This window comes from Notolepis coatsorum, assembly GCF_963971535.1.
Source record: "Notolepis coatsorum genome assembly, chromosome: 18".
NCBI lineage: Eukaryota > Metazoa > Chordata > Actinopteri > Aulopiformes > Paralepididae > Notolepis > Notolepis coatsorum.
In genome coordinates, this window is record NC_140182.1 from 3,187,835 (window position 1) to 3,203,544 (window position 15,710).

The 15,710-nt window shown below is 49.9% G+C and overlaps 1 protein-coding gene across 1 annotated transcript in view; it reads left to right on the plus strand.

Annotated features, from left to right (window-relative positions):
• Positions 1 to 15,710, plus strand: part of lsp1a (lymphocyte specific protein 1 a) — a gene marked incomplete at its 5' end in the record, with an annotated part of 74,296 nt that overhangs the window by 47,808 nt on the left and 10,778 nt on the right. Inside the window, 3 exons of the mRNA XM_084334481.1 lie at positions 8,796 to 8,927; positions 10,900 to 10,998; positions 15,552 to 15,638. Of these exons, the coding sequence (XP_084190607.1) occupies positions 8,796 to 8,927; positions 10,900 to 10,998; positions 15,552 to 15,638 (318 nt within the window). The remainder of the gene's footprint in view (positions 1 to 8,795; positions 8,928 to 10,899; positions 10,999 to 15,551; positions 15,639 to 15,710) is intronic.

Genomic DNA, 15,710 nt, shown 5'->3' on the forward strand with positions numbered 1-15,710 from the left:
TCTCAGGTGGTCAGGGAGAGTGTTCCCCAGTCTGTGGTGCTCTCAGGTGGTCAGGGAGAGTGTTCTACAGTCTGTGGTGCTCTCAGGTGGTCAGGGAGAGTGTTCTACAGTCTGTGGTGCTCTCAGGTGGTCAGGGAGAGTGTTCTACACTCTGTGGTGCTCCTAGGTGGTCGGGGAGAGTGTTCCACAGTCTGTGGTGCTCTCAGGTGGTCAGGGAGAGTGTTCTACAGTCTGTGGTGCTCTCAGGTGGTCAGGGAGAGTGTTCCATAGTCTGTGGTGCTCTCAGGTGGTCAGGGAGAGTGTTCCACAGTCTGTGGTGCTCTCAGGTGGTCAGGGAGAGTGTTCTACAGTCTGTGGTGCTCTCAGGTGGTCAGGGAGAGCGTTCTACAGTCTGTGGTGCTCTCAGGTGGTCAGGGAGAGTGTTCCACAGTCTGTGGTGCTCTCAGGTGGTCAGGGAGAGTGTTCCACAGTCTGTGTTGCTCTCAGGTGGTCAGGGAGAGTGTTCCCCAGTCTGTGGTGCTCTCAGGTGGTCAGGGAGAGTGTTCTACACTCTGTGGTGCTCTCAGGTGGTCAGGGAGAGTGTTCCCCAGTCTGTGGTGCTCTCAGGTGGTCAGGGAGAGTGTTCTACAGTCTGTGGTGCTCTCAGGTGGTCAGGGAGAGTGTTCTACAGTCTGTGGTGCTCTCAGGTGGTCAGGGAGAGTGTTCCACAGTCTGTGGTGCTCTCAGGTGGTCAGGGAGAGTGTTCTACAGTCTGTGGTGCTCTCAGGTGGTCAGGGAGAGTGTTCTACAGTCTGTGGTGCTCTCAGGTGGTCAGGGAGAGCGTTCTACAGTCTGTGGTGCTCTCAGGTGGTCAGGGAGAGTGTTCTACAGTCTGTGGTGCTCTCAGGTGGTCAGGGAGAGTGTTCTACAGTCTGTGGTGCTCTCAGGTGGTCGGGGAGAGTGTTCCACAGTCTGTGGTGCTCTCAGGTGGTCAGGGAGAGTGTTCTACAGTCTGTGGTGCTCTCAGGTGGTCAGGGAGAGTGTTCTACAGTCTGTGGTGCTCTCAGGTGGTCAGGGAGAGTGTTCTACAGTCTGTGGTGCTCTCAGGTGGTCAGGGAGAGTGTTCTACAGTCTGTGGTGCTCTCAGGTGGTCAGGGAGAGTGTTCCCCAGTCTGTGGTGCTCTCAGGTGGTCAGGGAGAGTGTTCCCCAGTCTGTGGTGCTCTCAGGTGGTCAGGGAGAGTGTTCTACAGTCTGTGGTGCTCTCAGGTGGTCAGGGAGAGTGTTCTACAGTCTGTGGTGCTCTCAGGTGGTCGGGGAGAGTGTTCTACAGTCTGTGGTGCTCTCAGGTGGTCAGGGAGAGTGTTCTACAGTCTGTGGTGCTCTCAGGTGGTCGGGGAGAGTGTTCCCCAGTCTGTGGTGCTCTCAGGTGGTCAGGGAGAGCGTTCCCCAGTCTGTGGTGCTCTCAGGTGGTCAGGGAGAGCGTTCCCCAGTCTGTGGTGCTCTCAGGTGGTCAGGGAGAGCGTTCTACAGTCTGTGGTGCTCTCAGGTGGTCAGGGAGAGTGTTCTACAGTCTGTGGTGCTCTCAGGTGGTCAGGGAGAGCGTTCCACAGTCTGTGGTGCTCTCAGGTGGTCAGGGAGAGTGTTCCCCAGTCTGTGGTGCTCTCAGGTGGTCAGGGAGAGTGTTCTACAGTCTGTGGTGCTCTCAGGTGGTCAGGGAGAGCGTTCCCCAGTCTGTGGTGCTCTCAGGTGGTCAGGGAGAGTGTTCCACAGTCTGTGGTGCTCTCAGGTAGTCAGGGAGAGTGTTCCACAGTCTGTGGTGCTCTCAGGTGGTCAGGGAGAGTGTTCCACAGTCTGTGGTGCTCTCAGGTGGTCAGGGAGAGTGTTCCCCAGTCTGTGGTGCTCTCAGGTGGTCAGGGAGAGTGTTCTACAGTCTGTGGTGCTCTCAGGTGGTCAGGGAGAGTGTTCCACAGTCTGTGGTGCTCTCAGGTAGTCAGGGAGAGTGTTCTACAGTCTGTGGTGCTCTCAGGTGGTCAGGGAGAGCGTTCTACAGTCTGTGGTGCTCTCAGGTGGTCAGGGAGAGTGTTCCACAGTCTGTGGTGCTCTCAGGTGGTCAGGGAGAGTGTTCCACAGTCTGTGGTGCTCTCAGGTAGTCAGGGAGAGTGTTCTACAGTCTGTGGTGCTCTCAGGTGGTCAGGGAGAGCGTTCTACAGTCTGTGGTGCTCTCAGGTGGTCAGGGAGAGTGTTCCCCAGTCTGTGGTGCTCTCAGGTGGTCAGGGAGAGTGTTCCACAGTCTGTGGTGCTCTCAGGTGGTCAGGGAGAGTGTTCCCCAGTCTGTGGTGCTCTCAGGTGGTCAGGGAGAGTGTTCTACAGTCTGTGGTGCTCTCAGGTGGTCAGGGAGAGTGTTCTACAGTCTGTGGTGCTCTCAGGTGGTCAGGGAGAGTGTTCTACAGTCTGTGGTGCTCTCAGGTGGTCGGGGAGAGTGTTCTACAGTCTGTGGTGCTCTCAGGTGGTCAGGGAGAGTGTTCCCCAGTCTGTGGTGCTCTCAGGTGGTCAGAGAGAGTGTTCCCCAGTCTGTGGTGCTCTCAGGTGGTCGGGGAGAGTGTTCCCCAGTCTGTGGTGCTCTCAGGTGGTCAGGGAGAGTGTTCCACAGTCTGTGGTGCTCTCAGGTGGTCAGGGAGAGTGTTCTACAGTCTGTGGTGCTCTCAGGTGGTCAGGGAGAGTGTTCCCCAGTCTGTGGTGCTCTCAGGTGGTCAGGGAGAGTGTTCCCCAGTCTGTGGTGCTCTCAGGTGGTCAGGGAGAGTGTTCTACAGTCTGTGGTGCTCTCAGGTGGTCAGGGAGAGTGTTCCCCAGTCTGTGGTGCTCTCAGGTGGTCAGGGAGAGCGTTCCCCAGTCTGTGGTGCTCTCAGGTGGTCAGGGAGAGTGTTCCCCAGTCTGTGGTGCTCTCAGGTGGTCAGGGAGAGTGTTCTACAGTCTGTGGTGCTCTCAGGTGGTCAGGGAGAGTGTTCCCCAGTCTGTGGTGCTCTCAGGTGGTCAGGGAGAGTGTTCCACAGTCTGTGGTGCTCTCAGGTGGTCAGGGAGAGTGTTCCCCAGTCTGTGGTGCTCTCAGGTGGTCAGGGAGAGTGTTCCCCAGTCTGTGGTGCTCTCAGGTGGTCAGGGAGAGTGTTCCCCAGTCTGTGGTGCTCTCAGGTGGTCAGGGAGAGCGTTCCCCAGTCTGTGGTGCTCTCAGGTGGTCAGGGAGAGTGTTCCCCAGTCTGTGGTGCTCTCAGGTGGTCAGGGAGAGTGTTCTACAGTCTGTGGTGCTCTCAGGTGGTCAGGGAGAGTGTTCTACAGTCTGTGGTGCTCTCAGGTGGTCAGGGAGAGTGTTCCACAGTCTGTGGTGCTCTCAGGTGGTCAGGGAGAGCGTTCTACAGTCTGTGGTGCTCTCAGGTGGTCGGGGAGAGTGTTCTACAGTCTGTGGTGCTCTCAGGTGGTCAGGGAGAGTGTTCCACAGTCTGTGGTGCTCTCAGGTGGTCAGGGAGAGCGTTCTACAGTCTGTGGTGCTCTCAGGTGGTCAGGGAGAGTGTTCCCCAGTCTGTGGTGCTCTCAGGTGGTCAGGGAGAGCGTTCTACAGTCTGTGGTGCTCTCAGGTGGTCAGGGAGAGTGTTCCCCAGTCTGTGGTGCTCTCAGGTGGTCAGGGAGAGCGTTCCCCAGTCTGTGGTGCTCTCAGGTGGTCAGGGAGAGTGTTCCCCAGTCTGTGGTGCTCTCAGGTGGTCAGGGAGAGTGTTCCCAGTCTGTGGTGCTCTCAGGTGGTCAGGGAGAGTGTTCCCCAGTCTGTGGTGCTCTCAGGTGGTCAGGGAGAGTGTTCCCCAGTCTGTGGTGCTCTCAGGTGGTCAGGGAGAGTGTTCCACAGTCTGTGGTGCTCTCAGGTGGTCAGGGAGAGTGTTCTACAGTCTGTGGTGCTCTCAGGTGGTCAGGGAGAGTGTTCCCCAGTCTGTGGTGCTCTCAGGTGGTCAGGGAGAGTGTTCCCCAGTCTGTGGTGCTCTCAGGTGGTCAGGGAGAGTGTTCTACAGTCTGTGGTGCTCTCAGGTGGTCAGGGAGAGTGTTCCCCAGTCTGTGGTGCTCTCAGGTGGTCAGGGAGAGCGTTCCCCAGTCTGTGGTGCTCTCAGGTGGTCAGGGAGAGTGTTCCCCAGTCTGTGGTGCTCTCAGGTGGTCAGGGAGAGCGTTCTACAGTCTGTGGTGCTCTCAGGTGGTCAGGGAGAGTGTTCCCCAGTCTGTGGTGCTCTCAGGTGGTCAGGGAGAGCGTTCCCCAGTCTGTGGTGCTCTCAGGTGGTCAGGGAGAGTGTTCCCCAGTCTGTGGTGCTCTCAGGTGGTCAGGGAGAGTGTTCTACAGTCTGTGGTGCTCTCAGGTGGTCAGGGAGAGTGTTCTACAGTCTGTGGTGCTCTCAGGTGGTCAGGGAGAGTGTTCCCCAGTCTGTGGTGCTCTCAGGTGGTCAGGGAGAGCGTTCTACAGTCTGTGGTGCTCTCAGGTGGTCAGAGAGAGTGTTCCCCAGTCTGTGGTGCTCTCAGGTGGTCAGGGAGAGTGTTCCCCAGTCTGTGGTGCTCTCAGGTGGTCAGGGAGAGTGTTCCCCAGTCTGTGGTGCTCTCAGGTGGTCAGGGAGAGTGTTCCCCAGTCTGTGGTGCTCTCAGGTGGTCAGGGAGAGTGTTCCCCAGTCTGTGGTGCTCTCAGGTGGTCAGGGAGAGTGTTCCACAGTCTGTGGTGCTCTCAGGTGGTCAGGGAGAGTGTTCCCCAGTCTGTGGTGCTCTCAGGTGGTCAGGGAGAGTGTTCCACAGTCTGTGGTGCTCTCAGGTGGTCAGGGAGAGCATTCCCCAGTCTGTGGTGCTCTCAGGTGGTCAGGGAGAGTGTTCCCCAGTCTGTGGTGCTCTCAGGTGGTCGGGGAGAGTGTTCTACAGTCTGTGGTGCTCTCAGGTGGTCAGGGAGAGTGTTCTACAGTTTGTGGTGCTCTCAGGTGGTCAGGGAGAGCGTTCCCAGTCTGTGGTGCTCTCAGGTGGTCAGGGAGAGTGTTCTACAGTCTGTGGTGCTCTCAGTTGGTCAGGGAGAGTGTTCCCCAGTCTGTGGTGCTCTCAGGTGGTCAGGGAGAGTGTTCCCCAGTCTGTGGTGCTCTCAGGTGGTCAGGGAGAGTGTTCTACAGTCTGTGGTGCTCTCAGTTGGTCAGGGAGAGTGTTCCCCAGTCTGTGGTGCTCTCAGGTGGTCAGGGAGAGTGTTCTACAGTCTGTGGTGCTCTCAGGTGGTCAGGGAGAGTGTTCCCCAGTCTGTGGTGCTCTCAGGTGGTCAGGGAGAGTGTTCCCCAGTCTGTGGTGCTCTCAGGTGGTCAGGGAGAGTGTTCTACAGTCTGTGGTGCTCTCAGGTGGTCAGGGAGAGTGTTCTACAGTCTGTGGTGCTCTCAGGTGGTCAGGGAGAGTGTTCTACAGTCTGTGGTGCTCTCAGGTGGTCAGGGAGAGTGTTCTACAGTCTGTGGTGCTCTCAGGTGGTCAGGGAGAGTGTTCCCCAGTCTGTGGTGCTCTCAGGTGGTCAGGGAGAGCGTTCTACAGTCTGTGGTGCTCTCAGGTGGTCAGGGAGAGCGTTCCCCAGTCTGTGGTGCTCTCAGGTGGTCAGGGAGAGTGTTCCCCAGTCTGTGGTGCTCTCAGGTGGTCAGGGAGAGTGTTCCCCAGTCTGTGGTGCTCTCAGGTGGTCAGGGAGAGTGTTCCCCAGTCTGTGGTGCTCTCAGGTGGTCAGGGAGAGTGTTCTACAGTCTGTGGTGCTCTCAGGTGGTCGGGGAGAGTGTTCTACAGTCTGTGGTGCTCTCAGGTGGTCAGGGAGAGCGTTCTACAGTCTGTGGTGCTCTCAGGTGGTCAGGGAGAGTGTTCCCCAGTCTGTGGTGCTCTCAGGTGGTCAGGGAGAGTGTTCCACAGTCTGTGGTGCTCTCAGGTGGTCAGGGAGAGTGTTCTACAGTCTGTGGTGCTCTCAGGTGGTCAGGGAGAGTGTTCCACAGTCTGTGGTGCTCTCAGGTGGTCAGGGAGAGTGTTCTACAGTCTGTGGTGCTCTCAGGTGGTCAGGGAGAGCGTTCTACAGTCTGTGGTGCTCTCAGGTGGTCAGGGAGAGCGTTCCCCACACTGGGAGCCCGGTCTATAATCCATCTCTCTCGCTCTCTCTCTCTCTCTCTCTCTCTCTCTCTCTCTCTCTCTCTCTCTCTCTCTCTCTCTCTCTCTCTCTCTCTCTCTCTCTCTCTCTCTCTCTCTCTCTCTCTCTCTCTCTCTCTCTCTCTCTCTCTGTTCACTGTCCCCAATATGTTGATTAAAGGTAGACTCTGTAATGCTGTTAAACAGCGACCTCTAGAATAGAATAGAATAGAATAGAATAGATGTTTTGGTCTGATGTGGCGACAGTGGCTCAGGAGGTAAGGCAGTTGTCTGGTAATCCGGAGGTTCCCGGTTCGATTCCCGCTCCTCCCGGGCAGCGTGTCAAAGTGTCCTTGAGCAAGACACTTAACCCCTAATTGCATGGTCGCCTCCGCCGTCGGTGTGTGAATGTGTGAGTGAATGGGTAAAAATTTGAGGAACAACTTGTAAAGCGCTTTGGATAAAAGCTGCTATATATGAAATGCAGCCATTTACCATTTAGCATGTGGGATGGATTTGGGTATTGGGAGAGGGGTTGCTATTTCTGGCCACGCCTCAGGTTCTGCCAAGAGAAGCCTGGAGGAATTCACAGTATAATAAGTCACTAAACTCCAATCCAATTTCAGACCAAAAAAAGAAGAAGATCGAAACAAAGTGGGGCTCTTTTGCCTAGAGGTCCCCGTTTGACAACGTTACAGCTTCTCCCTTTAATGGCACTGTGTGATGTCGAGGTATGTCAATAGGGAGGTGTAGTCTGACGTCACTCTGGACCGCCTGCGAGGTCCACCCCTATGGGGAGGTGTAGTCTGACGTCACTCTGGAGCGCCCGCGAGGTCCACCCGTATAGGGAGGTGTAGTCTGACGTCACTCTGGAGCGCCCGCGAGGTCCACCCCTATAGGGAGGTGTAGTGTGACGTCACTCTGGAGCGCCCGCGAGGTCCACCCCTATAGGGAGGTGTAGTGTGACGTCACTCTGGAGCGCCCGCGAGGTCCACCCCTATAGGGAGGTGTAGTGTGACGTCACTCTGGAGCGCCCGCGAGGTCCACCCGTATAGGGAGGTGTAGTCTGACGTCACTCTGGACCGCCTGCGAGGTCCACCCCTATAGGGAGGTGTAGTCTGACGTCACTCTGGACCGCCTGCGAGGTCCACCCCTATGGGGAGGTGTAGTCTGACGTCACTCTGGAGCGCCCGCGAGGTCCACCCCTATAGGGAGGTGTAGTGTGACGTCACTCTGGAGCGCCCGCGAGGTCCACCCCTATAGGGAGGTGTAGTGTGACGTCACTCTGGAGCGCCCGCGAGGTCCACCCCTATAGGGAGGTGTAGTGTGACGTCACTCTGGAGCGCCCGCGAGGTCCACCCCTATAGAGAGGTGTAGTCTGACGTCACTCTGGAGCGCCTGCGAGGTCCACCCCTATAGGGAGGTGTAGTCTGACGTCACTCTGGAGCGCCCGCGAGGTCCACCCGTATAGGGAGGTGTAGTCTGACGTCACTCTGGAGCGCCCGCGAGGTCCACCCCTATAGGGAGGTGTAGTCTGACGTCACTGTGGAGCGCCCGCGAGGTCCACCCCTATAGGGAGGTGTAGTGTGACGTCACTCTGGAGCGCCCGCGAGATCCACCCCTATAGGGAGGTGTAGTCTGACGTCACTGTGGAGCGCCCGCGAGGTCCACCCCTATAGGGAGGTGTAGTCTGACGTCACTGTGGAGCGCCCGCGAGGTCCACCCGTATAGGGAGGTGTAGTCTGACGTCACTGTGGAGCGCCCGCGAGGTCCACCCCTATAGGGAGGTGTAGTCTGACGTCACTGTGGAGCGCCCGCAAGGTCCACCCCTATAGGGAGGTGTAGTGTGACGTCACTCTGGAGCGCCCGCGAGATCCACCCGTCTAGGGATTCATCATTGGGAAAATGGATTATCAGCTATTGTAACAATTCTGCCTCATGAACATTGCCAAGCTTTCAACTTTTTTTTAACAAAATGAGTTCCCTTCTACCACTAACATTATTGTTTAAGCATAATTTTTTTTTAATGATTAATTGCGAATATTTTCATGTTGAGCTATAGATTGTGGATGAATACGCACAGAAAGGTACACCATGCAAATGTTCATGCTTTATTTGTTTTAATCGAGACGATTTAGAAATGGGCAATGGGGAATTATGTTGCAATTTTTGCGAGGTGGACCGGCCAGAAACAGCAATGACGTGACCACTACACCTCCCTGTAGACCAGGAAGTAACCACTACACCTCCCTGTAGACCAGGAAGTCACCACTACACCTCCCTATAGACCAGGAAGTAACCACTACACCTCCCTGTAGACCAGGAAGTAACCACTACACCTCCCTATAGACCAGGAAGTAACCACCACACCTCCCTATAGACCAGGAAGTAACCACTACACCTCCCTATAGACCAGGAAGTAACCACTACACCTCCCTATAGACCAGGAAGTAACCACTACACCTCCCTATAGACCAGGAAGTAACCACTACACCTCCCTATAGACCAGGAAGTAACCACTACACCTCCCTATAGACCAGGAAGTAACCACTACACCTCCCTGTAGACCAGGAAGTAACCACTACACCTCCCTATAGACCAGGAAGTAACCACTACACCTCCCTGTAGACCAGGAAGTAACCACTACACCTCCCTATAACTCGGCCTTTGTGTTCTACAGAATTCCCAGGAGACCCGGGTGGCCAAGCAGGGCCTGGTGGATATCCCCAGCTCCCCCGAAGCCGTGGCGTCCAAGAAGAGCCTGTTTGAGGCCGGAGAAGCGTGCGGTCCCACCATGGGAACACCATGCAAGGCAAGGACCCATATATTTATACCCACCTGGCTACACAAACCTGCTTCTGCCCGGTCACCGCAAGTACAACACCGGCGAATCAACCATCACGTTCACAAAAAGAAGCACCGTGTTCTGTAGTGTGGTAGTGAAAGGTTAACCTTCTGTAGTAGGGTGACCAGGTGTCGCCCTTTTGGTTGTACTGTCCCACCATTTGACCAAATGTCCCGCGTCCCTCATATTGAGAGGATGTCCCTCTTTTCGAAGCCAAAAAAAAACATGCGTCTAAAAGCCCCTCCCTACAGACAGTAAACGTAGCAACCCGCCTCTTGTCCACACACATTGCTCTGATTGGTTATAGTACTTTAGCGCGCTGCTTGCCTGCTTGTGACGTGACTGAGTCGTGACGCTACCTCATATCGCAGATCTGATTGGTTATAGTAATTTAGCACACTGCTCTGCTCGTGAGAGTTGAACTTGTGACGCTACCTCATATCGCAAATCTGATTAGTAAAAAAAAACACAACAACATTACAAGCGAACTAGTTCAAGATGGAAAGCAGTAAAAAGAAACGGACCTGCAGTTATAACCAAGACTGGCAAACGACACATGACTGGGTGAGGCAGATGGCTTTCTGTGTTTTGTGTCATAGTTCGTTTTCAATTGCGCATGGAGGAGAATACGACTTGAAGCGCCACAGTGGACGTGAGTCTCACTTGAAAGTGGTTCACCAAAAAGAAACATCCAGATCTATGGATACGTTTCTTTTTAAACCAAACAATGATAGCCAGACGGACAAGGTCACTGCAGCTGAGATAACAAGTGTCTATCACACAGTACAACACTCCCATTCATACAGGTCAGCCGACTGTGGTATGAAACTAGCTCCTGTCATTTTGCCAGACTCAGTTATTCTAATAAAAAAATTTACATTATCTATCTGTCCCACTTTGTCCCACCAAAATCTTACTGTTGTCCCACTTTTGGACTTTTTGCATCTGGTCACCCTATTCTGTAGTGTGGTAGTGAAAGGTTAACCTTCTGTAGTGTGGTAGTGAAAGGTTAACCTTCTGTAGTGTGGTAGTGAAAGGTTAACCTTCTGTAGTGTGGTAGTGAAAGGTTAACCTTCTGTAGTGTGGTAGTGAAAGGTTAACCTTCTGTAGTGTGGTAGTGAAAGGTTAACCTTCTGTAGTGTGGTAGTGAAAGGTTAACCTTCTGTAGTGTGGTAGTGAAAGGGTTAACCTTCTGTAGTGTGGTAGTGAAAGGGTTAACCTTCTGTAGTGTGGTAGTGAAAGGGTTAACCTTCTGTAGTGTGGTAGTGAAAGGGTTAACCTTCTGTAGTGTGATAGTGAAAGGGTTAACCTTCTGTAGTGTGGTAGTGAAAGGTTAACCTTCTGTAGTGTGGTAGTGAAAGGGTTAACCTTCTGTAGTGTGGTAGTGAAAGTGTTAACCTTCTGTAGTGTGGTAGTGAAAGGTTAACCTTCTGTAGTGTGGTAGTGAAAGGGTTAACCTTCTGTAGTGTGGTAGTGAAAGGGTTAACCTTCTGTAGTGTGGTAGTGAAAGGGTTAACCTTCTGTAGTGTGGTAGTGAAAGGGTTAACCTTCTGTAGTGTGGTAGTGAAAGGGTTAACCTGCTGTAGTGTGGTAGTGAAAGGTTTGATTGATTAATGGGTACAATGCAGTACGGCTCAATACATACAATTGTTAAGGGGATGCAGACCAGAGGAAGACTTTCGTCTTGTTTACATCAGGGTCTCCCATTTTCAATTCATGTGCAAGGAAGCTTCAAGGTGCAGTCCATTTGCAAAAAACAGAAATGCCAAAATAAACAAAAACAAAAACAACAGGAATCGGTATATAGCTTAAAAAAGGAGTCGGGGGTGAGGGGGGTGGTGGGCAACTTGGGAGCAGTGCCGTGTTGTGAGAAGGCAGGCAGGGAGGGACACTTGGGGCTTGTGGAGAGTTAACTGTCCTTCTGTCTTCTCTGCATCAGGACACTGAAGGCCTAAAGGTGGGCGTGGCAGACCTGATCACCCAGTGGGTGAAGGGCACTCCAGATGGCAGTGGCAAGCAGTCGCCTTCCAGACCCAATGTGAGTCAGTGTGCATAATAAATTAAATAAATAAAATAATAACCACCCTCAATAGATGGTTAACCCTTTCACTGTGACAATACAGAAGGTTAGCCCTTTACTATCACACAACCGACGGCGATGCTCCATCATTAGCATCATTAGCTCCGCATTTGCGGAGCTAATGATGCTAATGATGGAGCATCGCCGTCGGTTGTGTGATAGTAAAGGGCTAACCTTCTGTCGTGTGGCAGTGAAAGGGTTAATATTAGTTCATTGTCGTTTTATTGTTAACTTTAAAATCGTTTATAGATAGCTTCATTTCTATTCATAAATTATGAATAGATTAATGGTTAGTAAATGTTATATATAACGTTTTTGTCCATTCATTTGTTAAATCAAAGATAGATATATATACAGTTTATTAATAATATGTTGTATCATTCATAACTGATACTAAATCGTACTAACAATCGTTTAGTAATTGTCACATTAGTGATTAACATTTATTAAATCCATTCATTATATTAAAAAACATGTTGAATTATTCACTTTAAACTATTATAAATACTATACAGGGCATTATAGGTACTGGTAAATGATTAACAAATCAATTTTAAAGCATTCATAAACATTATTCGGATGGCTATTGCAAAAGGTTTACATTTACATTTAGTCATTTAGCTGAACGCTTTTATCCAAAGCGACTTACAAGTTCTGTACGACAAGCCATCAGGAAGGAAGGACACAACTCTATCAGCTGAGTAACAATGTTCATCAAACAGTGCTGAGACCTGGGTGCTGCGGTGTTGAGTGAGTAGAGTAGACATAAGACATATTATTTAGTATACAGTAGTATAGGAGGGGTGCATGGTAGTATATAGGACAGTAAGAAGGTCAGTGTTTTTCTTCCTCTCAGATATTGATTGAAGTATATCAATAAGTATACAATCAGTAGTATACTAACAATACAGAAGGAAAACATCTTCAGGACTCTGGGTATAGCAGCAAGCCTGACGAAAGGATTCAAGGCACTCTCTGTATCTTATGAACAACTAATATTAAATGATCAATTAATGATCAATTCACAGTCTATTGAGGATGGTTATTAGAAAGCGTTAAGCAAGAATCTATTCAAAATGTCAAAAGGAATGACCTGCATGTTGAAGAGGCCTGTCTGATGTATTACATACTGGGGGGGGGGGGGGGAGCACTGTGCAGCTGTGTTCTGGTTGTTGAGATCATAGATATAAACACTAGATGGCTCAAGGCGGAGTCTCCCGCGTACTTCACCGGCGGCCATCTTGCGAGGGTGGACTACTGCTGCTTTGAGGGGATGATCTGCACAAACAAAAATACTCTTAACTCGCTGAAATCTCGACGGATTTACAAACGGTTTGGTTTATTACAAACGTTATTAACGTGGCTGATTCTGATTCTTTGCTTGGAAGCATTTTTTCCCCTCCATATCAAAGTCCATTATTATAAGCAGTGATGCGTTGCTCATGGGACGGGGTCGCACCGCGCCGTGCAACCAAAGTTGTGAGCAGAAGCGCGGGCACGCAGGAATGCGCTGCACTCGACTGATGCGCCAACTCGCAGTACCCACCTGGCTACTCTGCATATCAATAGCGCCGGTCGTCAGGTGTTACATTCCATTCGTAGAGGCATTTAGGCCACTGTCTTTAGTCTGTCCTTAGGCAAGGGACCATTTATGCGCGTGAGCGCGCGTGCACGTGGCGTCATTAGCGTGCGTGCAACCAGTGTCGATATGAGCAACGCAACACTGATTATAAGTATGCAGTATGATGATAACTACATCTCTGACGTTTTTTAATAAACCAAACGGTTGAAAATTTTGCAAGCTATGGTTATTTTTCAATAGTACATGCACCATATAGACATGCATGCTATGAGCGGGCGTGCTCCACCCACGCAAGATGGCCGCCATGTGGCAACGTTGGTCTCCGTTGGCCAGCAGCGCGGGTGAGTCATCTAGTCTTTATTATATCTATGGTTGAGATACTGGAAGCAGAAGTTGGTAGGACTCCCAAGATGCAACACTGAACGGCACAGGAAGTCCTCCATTCCGACAGCCATCAGACATATATATATATATATATATATATATATATATATATATATATATATATATATATATATATATATATATATATATATATATATATATATATATATATATATATATATATATATATATATATATATATATATAACGCATCACTGTGCCTCCCTGCATCACAGGGTGACAGTAATCTAATCTTCCTGGACTTTTACTTTTAAAAATCGACATTGTACAATTTTACACTCCTTACTGTACACTTACTGTATATCTCTGTATATTTTAGAATGTATATATATGACATAGAAAAATGTATATCCCGGACCATATTTTTATTCTTATTTTTATTTGTGACTTTTGTTTCTGAATACCTAAATGTTTACCGTTTACTGTGAGTGATCTGTATAGTGTTGAGTTTCCCTCAGCAGGATGAATAAAGTATATCTATTCTAATTTGTTATTAATGGGGGCGTGGCACATGGGATTTCTCAACGACATGCGTCGTGCATTTCAACTAATATCTCCAAAACACTGACACAAATGTTTTGCAGATGAGCTGAAATGACTCCCAGTTTGTGACAACAAATCAGGCTTCTTAAAGATCTCCACCTTTTCTTAAAGGAACACGCCAACATTTGGGGAAATTAGCTTACCGTCTTCTCCAGAGAGAGAGACGAGAAGATAGATACCGGTCTCCTCTCTGTGTGTTCAGTAGAAAGCTATCTGGCTGCACGTTAGCCTAGCTTAGCACAATGAATGGAAGCGGACAGTGCCGGTTAGCCGATAGGCATTGTCCAACTAACACCTCTCCCGAAGGCTAACCGGCACTGTCCGCTTCCATTCATTGTGCTAAGCTAGGCTAACGTGCAGCCAGATAGCTTTCTACTGAACGCACAGAGAGGAGACTGGTATCTATCTTCTTGTCTCTCTCTGGAGAAGACGGTAAGCTAATTTCCCCAAATGTTGGATTTCTCCCTAAATATTGATGGTTCCATAATTGTCACCCCCTCCACTCACGTCCGTAACCTGGGCATCATCCTGGACTCCACCCTTTCTTTCCTCCCCCATGTGAACCACATAACCAAATCGGCCATCTACCACCTCCGGAACATTGCTTGTCTCCGCCCCTCCCTATCACTCTCCGCTGCTGAAACACTGGTTCATGCATTCATATCATCAAGACTAGATTACTGCAACAGCATCCTCTACGGCTCACCAAACACTATCCTCAATAAACTGCAATATGTCCAAAACTCTGCTGCCCGCATGCTCACCTCCACCCGTCGCTCTGATCACATCACCCCTGTCCTCCACGACCTCCACTGGCTTCCGATCAAATACAGGATACATTTTAAAATACTATACTCATCACATTTAAAGCCCTCAACAACCTTGCCCCTCCCTACCTGTCCGACCTCCTCCACCGCCACACGCCCACCCGTCGTCCTTAGGTCTGCAGATGCCAACCTCCTAACACCTCCCACGACCAGGCTCCGGACCTGGGGCGACAGGGCCTTTGCTGCTGCTGCCCCCTCCCTCTGGAATGCCCTCCCCAGCCATTATCCGTGATGCAAACACCCTGACATCTTTTAAATCAGCCCTCAAAACCCACCTTTTCAATCTGGCTTTTGACCTCTAATTCTGTCGGTTTTATTTTAGTTTGTCATGTATTATTTTTGTTCTGTTTTTGTTCTGTTTTTTATTTTGCCATAGTTTTGTCTCTCCTATCCATGTAAAGCGTCTTTGAGCACCTGGAAAAGCGCTATATAAGATAGATTTTTTATTATTATTATTATTATTATTATTATTATTATTATTATTATTATTATTATTATTATTATTATTATTATTATTATTATTATTATTATTATTATTATTATTATTGTCTCTCTCTGGAGAAGACGGTAAGCTAATTTCCCAAAATGTTGGCGTGTTCCTTTAAGTGTGGATCATAAAACCCTGTCTGGTATATCATAGCACCTTTATTCCTGTTAAAATTCCTTGGCACAGCTCTCTATTAAACTCCACCCTGATTTTTGACAGATAACGTATAACTTATAACCCCTCTCTCTCTACATAAAACCTTTGATGATAAAACTCAAGTCTCGCTTGTCATATATGTCATAAATGTATAGATGTAGCAGTACTGTCTATCTGTATGTCATGTATGTCATAAATGTTATGATGAATTGAAAACGGGGGACCCTGATGTAAACAAGACGAAAGTCTTTCTCTGGTCTGCATCCCCTTAACAATTGTGTGTATTGAGCTGTACTGTACTGTACCTGTTCTGCAATTTGTTAATAAAGTTTTCAATCAATCAATCAATCAATTAGGATACTCATTGTGATATCGACTACTAGTGTCTCATGCTTTTTAAAGTTATCCGAGGCTGCCCCCTAGCGGAGAGAGAAGGAATTGCGCCTTGTGCAACAGTTATGGCTATGGTTGTGTGTGATGTTAACTCATGTTATTATTCTGTATTCCTCAGGATGTGAAGCCCGGTGACGTAATGCAGAAGAAGAACATGTGGGAGATAATTGGAGACACATCTGGGAGATTGGGGCAAAAGGGGAAGGTGAGCGTTCACACAAAAAGTCTTTCTCTGGTCTGCATCCCCTTAACAATTGTGTGTATTGAGCCGTACTGT